The 10,847-nt window shown below is 47.6% G+C and overlaps 1 protein-coding gene and 1 pseudogene across 4 annotated transcripts in view; one reads left to right on the forward strand and one right to left on the reverse strand.

The window, feature by feature from the left end:
• Positions 1–1,412: 1,412 nt before the first annotated feature.
• LOC116078719 lies at positions 1,413–3,811 on the reverse strand (annotated as a pseudogene).
• The window catches only part of Mks1 (MKS transition zone complex subunit 1), an 11,729-nt gene continuing 4,512 nt past the window's right edge, over positions 3,631–10,847 (forward strand). For 2 of the 4 annotated variants that reach the window (XR_004113416.1, XM_031353043.1), the window contains exons 1-9: positions 3,780–3,889; positions 4,279–4,388; positions 5,835–5,905; positions 6,335–6,490; positions 7,415–7,512; positions 7,658–7,786; positions 8,602–8,706; positions 9,248–9,365; positions 9,950–10,006. Coding sequence is in view for 3 of the 4 variants with exons in the window: in XM_031353043.1 (XP_031208903.1) it covers positions 3,810–3,889; positions 4,279–4,388; positions 5,835–5,905; positions 6,335–6,490; positions 7,415–7,512; positions 7,658–7,786; positions 8,602–8,706; positions 9,248–9,365; positions 9,950–10,006 (924 nt within the window). In the remaining variant the exon portion in view is untranslated. Of the gene's footprint in view, positions 3,890–4,278; positions 4,389–5,834; positions 5,906–6,334; positions 6,491–7,414; positions 7,513–7,657; positions 7,787–8,601; positions 8,707–9,247; positions 9,366–9,949; positions 10,007–10,847 lie in introns of those variants that run through there. The other 2 variants (XM_031353041.1, XM_031353042.1) reach the window with 2 other exon arrangements.

The following is a 10,847-nucleotide window of genomic DNA, read 5'->3' on the forward strand; positions in this document are numbered from 1 at the left end:
GTTCCAGGACAGCCAGGACTACAAGGAGAAACCCTGACTTGAAGGACAAATGAATAAATAAAAAGCTGTATTTCTAGGAGTCAGTAGACAAGGAGGAATTTAAAGAAGAGACTATTTGTATAAAAAGACTATGTTTACTTATGTAAACAGCCTATACCTCCACACCATGTATATAATAAAATTTTTGTATACAATTACATCAGATTTATTTTGGTGAAAGTCTGATGTGATTATAAAACTAAATTGTGGATGTAGACTCAATTCTTATCATGTATTGCTCATGTAACTCTGTAGTTGTCTATTAAAAGAAAGTTCTTAAATACTATTTTTTTAAGGTCTTGAAAGCTTGTATTTTTGACTGGACTCAGAAGTAGAAGCTCTCTGGCCCTGTCCCTTGCCAGTGGCAGCACTCAGGAAAGAGGGCCCCACTCCTCACATGGACAGCACAGCAGAGCTGGCCCTGGTGGTGCAGGCACAAATGATCTGGCCCCATGTGTGTGAGTGAAGGAGAGCTGGCTCAGTCCATAGCCAGCTGCAGCACTTGGGCTGTGTCCGACTGATCAACACAGTGGAGCTGGCTCTGGAAGTGTGGTGGGGAGGTAAGCTGGCCCTGAGGGCAAGAGAGCGGGAGAGCTGACACTGGGTCCTCCCAATGGTGGCATGCAGTGGCCTAGCCAGAGCAGTGCTGGAGAGCTTGCCCTGCTGGTGCTGATAAGGGAGAGCCAGCAGGCTGACCAGCTCAGCTGTCACCCAGGCCCAGATCCAGAGTTTTGAGTTGACCCACCCCCAAATCTACATCATCTGTGAACTGTTGGGGAGCATGAAAGGACCGGTCCTGCTGATCCAAAGCTGCAGGATCTCCATGACACAGGGCAACAACAGGATAACTGTGAGGAATCCCAGTGAGGATCCAGTATTGATGGTGTGACAGACATCAGTGGCCTCGAGCCAGACCAATGACTCACCACAAAGAGTGTTTGCAAGTGACAATTTGTGGACAGAGGGTTATACTCAGGGATACACTGTGGTTCACTAGAGCTTCCACAAGGAGATGTTTTTTATAATTTGCTTTGTTTATTTTGTGTGTGTGTGTGTTTATTGGAAGGGGTTGCCAAGGGGAGATGAGTGGGAGGAGTATATGATCTGAAACTCACAAAGAGTCAATAGAAAGCTAAGAAGAGGGCTGGAGAGATGGCTCAGTGGTTAAGAGCACTGACTGCCCTTTCAAAGGTCCTGAGTTCAATTCCCAGCAACCACATGGTGGCTCACAACCTTCTGTAATGGGATCCAATGCCCTCTTCTGGTGTGTTTGAAGACAGCTATAGTGTGTACTCATATAGATAAAATAAACCTTCAAGAGAGAGAGAGAGAGAGAGAGAGAGAGAGATAGAACAACAAAAAAGTAGAAGTTGTCAGCGAGGACTGTCCCCTGGTGTTTTTCTTTTCTTTGACGTCATTCTCTTGGTGGAAAGTTTAACGTATTCTACAACCTCCTCTTTGCTTTTCTTAGTGTGTTGCTTCTTCAGAGCAGCTTGTCAGCATTTGTGTTATTGGACACATAGAGTGGCAAGATGCTGAATCGTGGGTGCTTTAGTCGTGGGCTTTGTACCTTTCTTATTTAAGGGCTCTTTGACAACAGATGGACACCATCTTCTTTAGAGAGACTGAAAAGCTTCCATATTCTGCGAGCTCTTTGGAGCCCTAACCACCAAGGCACAGTAGTATCTGTCAATCCAGGAATATTCTTCTCTATTTTTCCCCCATCAATAACCAATAACTCAGATTGGCATCCACGATGCGTCTGCAAACAGACGTGCATTTCCTCTCTCCAGTTCTCCTTGGTCTATAACAAGAATTCCCCTTACTTAATAGCAGGTGCACTCAGACATGGGTCAAGATGCCCCACTTCATGGGAAAACCTTGTTTATCAATTGCATTACTGTTTTGGACCCATAACCCTTCCAGTTTTCACCCAGAGCAGCAGCAGCAGGTCCTTCTGCAACCATGCACCTGTCACAGAACGCACGAAGCTTACTTCCATTGTCCCTTCCCATGAGTTTCTCACAGCCGGTGAGTGGCAAGGAGGTAATCAGCTTCCCCTTGACACAGTGAATGGTCTGGGAGGTTCCATGGAAAAAAGCTCAGTTTTACTATTATTATTGGTGGCAGTGATGGTGTGTGTGGGCACACATGCCACAAAGTGGGGAGGTCAGAGGACAACTCTGTGAAGTAAATTTTCTTGTTTCAAGATCAAACTCAGGTCATCAGGTCTAGTGACAAAAAGGCCTTCATCCACAGAGCCATTTCTACAGCTCTTGATTGATTTTTTAATTGTTTGTTTGTCTGTCTGTTTTTCTTTTGTTTTGTTTAAAATGAGGTCTTAAACTTGCAATCCTTCCATTTGTCTCCAGTGCTGGCAATCCAAACATAAACCACCACCACTGGCTGTTCTCATCTTAAATTTAAAAAAAAAAAAAATCAAAGTAATTTACTTTTTAATCTCCATGGTTTCAGTGTATAGAAATCATCCCTTAATTGGAAATTGAATGTTCTTAAGGATGTGGGTGGAAGACAGTAAGTCTGTGGAAGGTTTGAGGCCACAAAAGCCAGACCAGGTTGGAATCTGTTTTTACCACTTTGACACTCATAAATAAGCCCCTTACTTAACTCCTGGCCCTCGGTAACTTCATCCTTTAAATAGGAATAAAGTACCTCTTGGAGAGGTAGGGGAGAGTTACAGGCAATACAAACAAACTGTATGAGATCCTAAGTGCGTAGGTGTTATTTGTGGTGCGTTCTTAGTGCACACAATGAATAGCTAAGGTGCCCAGGACTCCTCTGCCCTGTAGTCAAATGGCCATGAAATTTCCCAGTCCAGGCAACAATTGCTTATTCAGTTGAAGGAGTAGCAACTGTCAAATACTAATTGTCAATATTGATATTGCCAAACTGCCGGAATTAGATTTCTACCGCCGCTCCTTGGATGCTCCAGTGAACCATGACTTCTGAATGTCTCTTTGGTGGTTTTTCAGGAGCTGGCTCAGAATCTTAACTGGCTAATAATCCAGAACCAACATCCCCAGGGAAAACACCCTTTCCTTCCTCTCTGCTTCCTTGTTTTTTCTTTCTCTGGCTCAGTGCATACCAACAAAGCTACTAGTATGCCTGCCCCACAGTTTTTGTTGTTGTTTTTTCTTCTTCCAAGAATGTTTTCTCATTCTTGTTATCATGTCCTTTCAACCATATCCACCAACTGTTTAGGCCTGAGTTTTCTTTCTTTAAAAAAATATTTATTTTATGTGTAATGGTGTTTTGGCTGAACTTATGTCTGTGCACCACATATGTACTGTAAGGCGGCAAGGTGTCTGACCCTCTGGAACTGGAGTTACAGACAAGTGTGAGTGGCCATATGGGCGCGGTAGTTCCTCAAGTTCAGTCGCTAACCTCTTAACCACTAAGCCCTGGCCTCGTAGACCGAAGTTTTCAAGTGTTCTGTGGAAGGCGGTGTTTGGTTAGAAAGCAAGGACTCAGGTCACCTGGTTCTGGCCGCCATCACCATTTTTGCACCTAAATAAAGTAGCTGATGGCGGTTTCCTCGTTTGTGCAGTGCACCAGCTTTCACCTTGGGTGTCCGTGAACTTTATTCTCACAGGGCAGCAGAGGGTCCCGCTGCCGGGCTGGGGACCGGCTCCCGCAGGCGTGGAGAGCTGCTTGCGCTGCGCCTCCCTTGTCTAAGAAGCCAGCGTCTCCGTTGCCAGGGGAACGGGGCACCGCGCTTTCCGGCGCGGTCGCAGCGCGAAGGAGCTGTCATGGCGGAAGCGGTCTGGAGCACTGACACCGGCGAGGCCGTGTATCGCTCCCGGGACCCCGTGCGCAACCTGCGCCTCCGGTAGTCACTCGACCCCAGCTCCAGGGTCCCCTAACTTTATGCTCCGGGGTCCCCTAACTTTATTCCACCCTAAGCTTTTGGATGCTCAGAGGCCCCTACTTCCGCTTACAATTCCACCTACTTCCTCTGCCATCTCTGCGCGCGTCTCGTTATCAGGATCTTTTCCCACTGAAAGCTTCCAAGCACACCTACCAGACGCACCCCTTCAGGTTCTCGCCACTTTCAAACCCCTCGGGCCCTTGTATCCCGCCTCACTGACTTCTCCAGCAGACGCCCCTACCCCCCTCTTCTTTGCAGCCGCCTTGGCATCTCTGCCTCTGTGATTTCTTCCCTCTATCCCTGCTGTGTGTCTCTGACACGCGTGTTGGGGGCTTCTCTTCTCTTGACAGAGTACATCTGCAAAGAATCACATCAAGCAACTTCCTTCATTACCAGCCTGCTGCTCAGATGGGGAAGGAGCTCATAGACTTGGCCACATTTAGGCCTCCTCAAGCTGCTAGTGGGTGTTTGTGGTGATGATACATCCACTTGAGAACTGAGTCAAGGGTGCGGGGCAGTAGAGGTACAAAGGGGGAACGGAAAGTTCAGAGAGGTTGAGTTTGTTGCCCAATGTCACATAGCTGGGGGATATAGGAAGCATTTGAACCTGGACAATCGTGTTTGTTTGTTTGTTTGTTTTTACATTGTAATTTATTTGTGTGTGTGTGCGCACATACCACAGTGCAAGAGTGAAGTTCAGGAGCTAACCTTTTCAAACCAGTTCAGTTATCTCTCTTTACCGGATCAGTCCTGGGGCTTGAGCCATCTTACCCCAGTTGTGACTTTGGCTGGGGTGGGAGGCTGGGAGGAGTGGGACATGGAGGAAGAGCTTCTAAGAGAAATGTGTTCCAAACTCCAAATGTATGTATATATACACATAAAAAACAATTTTGAAACAGGAGTTTGCATGAAAATATATTTTTTCCCCTTACCTTGAAAGCCAAAAGAAAGGACAGGATCCTCATGTTCGTTTGGCCAATAATTTTTCATGCTTTTGTTATTTCTCTCTCTTTTTTTTTTAAGATTTATTTATTTATTTTATGTGTATGAGTACACTGTAGCTGTACAGATAGCCATGAGCCATCATGTGGCTGCTGGGAATTGAACTCAGGATGGCCCCGCTAGCTCCAGCCCTGCTTGCTCGGGCCCTGCTCCCTCCGGAATAATACACTGTAGCTGTCTTCAGACTCACCAGAAGAGGGCGTCATATCTCATTACGGGTGGTTGTGAGCCACCATGTGGTTGCTGGGATCTGAACTCAGGACCTTCGGAAGAGCAGTCAGTGCTCTTACCCGCTGAGCCATCTCGCCAGCCCCCGTTATTTCTCTTTCTGCTCAGAAATATTCTTAGGCAAAAAGGGTGGCCCTGTGGATCACAAAGTATGCTCCTTGTGCTTATGGATGATTCTGTCGGTGGCTTATCTAGCAAATTAAGCCAGGATTGAGGAAGGGCCGGCCCTTACGCCTCTAACTTAATTTTAGTTCCTTATACTGGACTAGATAATATTTCCTGGAAGGCAGAGCTGCCTTTTATTCAAATTAGAGTAATGATTAGGATACCTGAGGTCCTCACCTTGCTTCTAGTATTAACTAAATTATGTCCACCACCTGCATTCCATGTCTAGAGTGAGTGCTCAGTGAGTCACTGAATTCCAGTAGGGTTTGTGGTCAATGGGAATAGGGACTTTGAAGGCAGGCCTGGTGGAATACACATGTAAGGCCAGCGTTTGTCTGCTGAGACAGGAGGATCTGGACTTTGAGGTCAGACTGGGTTGCAGAAGGAGACATTGCCAGACCACAGTAACAAATCTTTAAAAACCCAAATGAAACAAGAATAGGAATGCTGGCTATAATCAGCCGAAGAGGAAGGGATGTTGCCGGTCTGACTCATTCTGTTGTGTTTGGAGGTGGACACCGCCCTGACGAAGAAGAGGAGGAAGAGGTTATAATTGGGTGGCAGGAAAAGCTCTTTAGCCAGGTGAGCCAGCATTACTTGTCTTTGGTCTACCTCCACCTACCCAACTCCCACCTGGCTGGTGACTCATACTGTTAAACTGATTTCCAGAAGAGCTTGTGGTGGCTTAGACTTTCTCCTGTTATGTTTGTGTGGCTATTGTCATATAACGGCTGCCACTGCTCAGTTTAGCGTTCTGGGTAAGGCACTCCCTGTCTCTCGGCTCTGTAGCATCTCTAGCAATGGGGGTTGGATTAGAACATCAGTTTGGATCATTTTAACTCAAATATTCTTAGATTCCTCTGCCCTTCATTATTTAAACAAAGTGACAGTCGATTTTGAAAAAAAAAAAAAAAACATGTTGACTAGAGCTAGAGGTGATTTGGTTCAATAGCTACAGGAACCAAAGTTGGAGGTAGTCCCAGCTGATCTGTTTCTTTGTGGTGACCTCAGTTTGAAGTTGATCTGTACCAAAATGAATCAGCGTGTCAGAGCCCATTGGATCATCAGTACCGCCAAGAGATCATGAAGCTGGAGAATTCTGGAGGCAGGAAAAACCGGCGAATCTTCACGTACACCGACTCGGATAGATACACCGACTTGGAAGAGGTATTGTTCCCTCTGGGGCCCCGTCACTTTCTTCTTTGTCTCCCCTGGTTTTCTAGCCTCACTGGCTCTATGTGGTTAAGCCCAATAAAGGGAGACACACAGATGGTTCTAGAAGCTGCTGTGAGCTGCTGGCAGCTAGGCTGCAGTGGGCAGGTGCAGGTGGTGTGACTGGTGCTCTTCTGCCTGACCGAGGGCCCATGGGACCTGATAGCATAGGAATTGATAACATAGAGAGGGGCAGGGTCTAGAACGATCTATTTATAATTCAGTTAAAATCAGGAGTTTATAGGCGAGGAGAGGAACTCGCTTAGCCTGTGGGGATGCCTGTGTCTTCACCTGTGCCCCTGAGCCCTTGTGGGCTTGTGTTCCATTCTCTTCCATTCCTATATGTCTTCTCAGGAAGATCATAAATTCCCTGAAGGCAGAACTGTATTTTCTGATTTTTGTATCCATGAGTTCTGCCAGGAGCGGGTGTTAGTGGATGTCTTTTGAAAGATTGGACTGCTTTCTTCAGGAAAGCTGTGAGGCAGCAACATATAAATTTGAGGCTGTTTTGGAAAAGCATATAAAAATACAGTTAATGCTAGTTTACCCAAGTGAGACCTTTCTCAAAACACCTGGTTTCCTATTTGGCACTTTTGGCCACCTAGTTAGCATCAACACTTACCAGGCAAACTTACCCAGCGTTTTGTTGACATGTTCAGAGAAGGCAGGCTCATGTTACTGTTAGCATATACAACTTGTCTCTAGACTCCTAAGGAAACTCAAGACATAGTAGGAGTCTTCCTTGGAGGGGTAACCGTGAGGTTCTACCTGTTGGGTTTGCACCCCGGAGGAAGGGTGAGAAAGAAGGCTTCCCTCCAGGTGTTTCTCCCCACGGAGCTCTGACCGCATGGCAGTCACAGCGCTGTCCTCTTTCCCCAGTACTGTCAGAAAATAACCACTTCAGCCAGTGAGGTGCCATCGTTTCTGGTTGAGCGGATGGCAAACGTCAGGCGGCGGCGCCAGGACAGGCGAGGGGTGTGAGTATAAGCAGTGATCAGGTGGTCTCCGTGGTCTCTCGTGCTGATGGTCCTGGAATTCCTACTAACACTTTCCATCCACTGGGGAGGGGGTGGGGTTCCCTCGTGATCTCTTTCAGTGACCCTTTCCTGTGGTCCCTCCCAGGGAGGGCAGCAAACTCAAGTCTCGGATCGTCACATGGGAACCGTCAGAAGACTTCATCAGGAACAACCATGCTATTAACACTCCTCTTCAGACAATGTACATCATGGCAGACCTGGGGCCCTATGGAAAGTGAGTGACTCTTCGCCCTGCTGGCTCTGTTCCTCCTCCTCCTCCTCTTCTTCCTCCTCTTCCTCCTCCTCCTCTTCTTCCTCTTCTTCTTCTTCTTCCTCTTCTTCTTCCTCCTCCTCTTCCTCCTCTTTTTCCTCTTCCTCCTCTTCCTTCTCCTCCTCCTCTTCCTCCTCTTTTTCCTCTTCTTCCTCTTCCTTCTCCTCCTCCTCTTCCTCCTCCTCCTCCTCCTCCTCTTCCTCTTCCTCCTCCTCTTCCTCCTCCTCTTCTTCCTCCTCTTCCTCTTCCTCCTCCTCTTCTTCTTCCTCTTCCTCCTCTTTTTCCTCTTCCTCCTCTTCTTTCTCCTCCTCCTCTTCCTCCTCCTCCTCTTCTTCCTCTTCCTCTTCTTCTTCCTCTTCCTTCTCCTCCTCCTCTTCCTCCTCTTCTTCCTCCTCTTCTTCTTCCTCTTCCTTCTCTTCCTCCTCCTCTTCCTCCTCCTCCTCTTCCTCCTCCTCCTCTTCTTCCTCTTCCTCTTCTTCTTCCTCTTCCTTCTCCTCCTCCTCCTCTTCCTGCTCTTCTTCCTCCTCCTCTTCCTCCTCTTCTTCCTCTTCCTTCTCCTCCTCCTCCTCTTCCTCTTCCTCTTCCTCTTCCTCCTCTCCTCCTGCTCTTCACCACAGCCATATGAGATGGAGGGTCTCTTTCTCTTTTTTGCTTTACTCAAAAGAAAAGCATCACCATGAAGATTCTTGCTGTGTCCCCCTCTCCTGTCCCTGAAGTGGCTGACTACTTCTCTCTTTCCCTGGTGAATCAGACCTTGACATTGATGTCCTGCTTCCTAGGCTTGGCTATAAGATACACGAACATGTCCTCTGCATCCTGAAGGTGGACAGCAATGGAGTCATCACGGTGAAGCCTGACTTCACTGGCATCAAAGGACCCTACAGGTAGGAATGGGGAAGAAGTGTGGCAGAAGACCTCTGTGCCTGCCCTTCTTGCCTCTAGTTGATTAGATTCCCAGAAAGCCCTTGATCTGCTCCTAAAGATCTAATTCCCAGGCACCGGGTCACACTCTGTTCTGGGTTGTAGGCCTTTAGAGAACAGCCGGAAAATGTGCAGCAAAAGGAATCCCATTTGTTGTGTCACTGAGTGAGGAGTATGGGGACTAGCTAGCACGGGGGAGGTGGGCTCAGCCAGGCCAGGGCCAGCCTTGCTTGGTTTTGTCTGAGAGGACAACTCTGTGAGTTAACAACCAAGCACACCCAAACTGTCCATTTCCCAGGCGGGAGAGCTGAGTGTTGTAGGGTCCCCATGCCTTCAGGGTGGAAACGGGTCCAGATCCCGTGGGTGTCGTCTGGTACCCTTTCTGACCTTCTTCTCCGTCATATACCTCAAGCGAGCTGTGTCACCAGCATAGCTGATTCCTGGGTCAGAAGGCCACACCTCTTACCAACAGAAACGATCCTTTTTGTGGCTTTGGCCTCACAGAATCGAGACTGAGGGGGAGAAGCAGGAACACACTTCTGCTTGGAAGTACACAATCGACAACGTGTCCTCCCTCGCACAGCCAGAGGAAGAAGAGCGGGAGCAGCGTGTGTTCAAGGACGTAAGCACCAATTTATTCCACAGGAAGAAGCCCCTGTGCTGGGAGCTGAAACTATGTCTGGGGGGCTGCTGAGAGAGAGGGCAGCCCACCACCGTCAGCTGACATGATAGCTGAGTGTTGATGATGTTCTGTGCTAGCCCCATTACAAACATCTCACCTAGCTCTTACAACCCTGTGAGGGAAACATTATTACTACTGTTTAAACCAGGACCCTAAGTTACGGACCCAAGTAATGGAGCTTGTTAACTTGAAAGCCAGATTCGTTCCCAGGCTGGCCAGCTTCAGAGCATCTGTGTATTACTTTAGTTGTCTTTTTGCAGGTCTATGTGTTGAGGCTGTCTCACTCTGTCTAGCTCAGACTCGCCAGGAACCCCCTATGTAGCCCAGGCTGGCCTTGATTTGATAGCAGTCCTCTTGTCTTAGCAATGCAGTTCTTATGTCTGTCTGGTGGCACAGACCTGTGTCCTGCAACAAACTGCCGTACATCTCTTTAAAATGTCAGTGTCTGATTTTCTCCCATTCAGAACTAGACCCCGGTCTGGCTTGAGCCGCATGTTGAGGGTTGGTTTGCTCTGTTTCCTCAGCTTTACGGCCGGCACAAGGAATACCTCAGCAGCCTCGTGGGCACAGACTTTGAGATGGTGGGTAGCCCAACCTTCCCACAGTGTTGTACACTATTAGGGAGAGTGTCTGACTGTAGAGGAGCTGTCTGCCTCTCTTAAACGGCTCCAAGATGAACTCTGCAGGGTAGCAAGGAGGTCAAAGAAGCATTTCATAGCCCTGCCTATTGACACGGGCCCCTGCCCACATATTAGCCTACAGTGGACTCAACAAATGATAGTGACTGACATTGTGTGAATGAGTGGGCGGGTGAATGAATGTGTGGAAGAACCTTGCCAATGGCTTTGTTTTCTCACGTCTCATGTGACCTCCTGCCCTCTCTAGTGAGCTTACTGGGTCTGCTCTTAGGCTTTCAGCCTGGCCCAGCCCATCATAGAAGGGGCTCTGAAAGGGCACACATGCTGTGTTGGCCACTCTCTTAGGACAGGCTGGGTGGTGGGGTGGTAATTGGGTATTGGGCAGTGAGAAGAATATACCAGGCATTTTGACTTCTTGATCTTCAGGGTTTGGTGGTTTGGGGAGTTTTATCAGTGGTAGTGCATTCATGCATTAATTTACAATTTATTTAAAAAACAATATAAAGATAAAAAGTGTCTTCTTCATCTCTCACGTGGGTATTGTTCCAGAGCGCCTTAGACAGACAAAGAGCTGTCATTTTTGCTAGTCAAATGTTTTGGATCTTAGAAAACAGGACAAAAACAGTTTAGGTCAGTCACTCTGGGCTCTTGTCTGTGTTTCCCTGCCACCAGGGATTCAATTTCTAGGCCTGCAAACAAGGATAGAACTATTCATCCCCACCCCCATCTCTAGAAAATTAACTTGTATTGTTTTATGCTACGCGAGCAACAGAGTCTCATGTTT

Source organism: Mastomys coucha, unplaced genomic scaffold (assembly GCF_008632895.1).
Source record: "Mastomys coucha isolate ucsf_1 unplaced genomic scaffold, UCSF_Mcou_1 pScaffold5, whole genome shotgun sequence".
NCBI classification, from domain to species: Eukaryota; Metazoa; Chordata; class Mammalia; order Rodentia; family Muridae; genus Mastomys; species Mastomys coucha.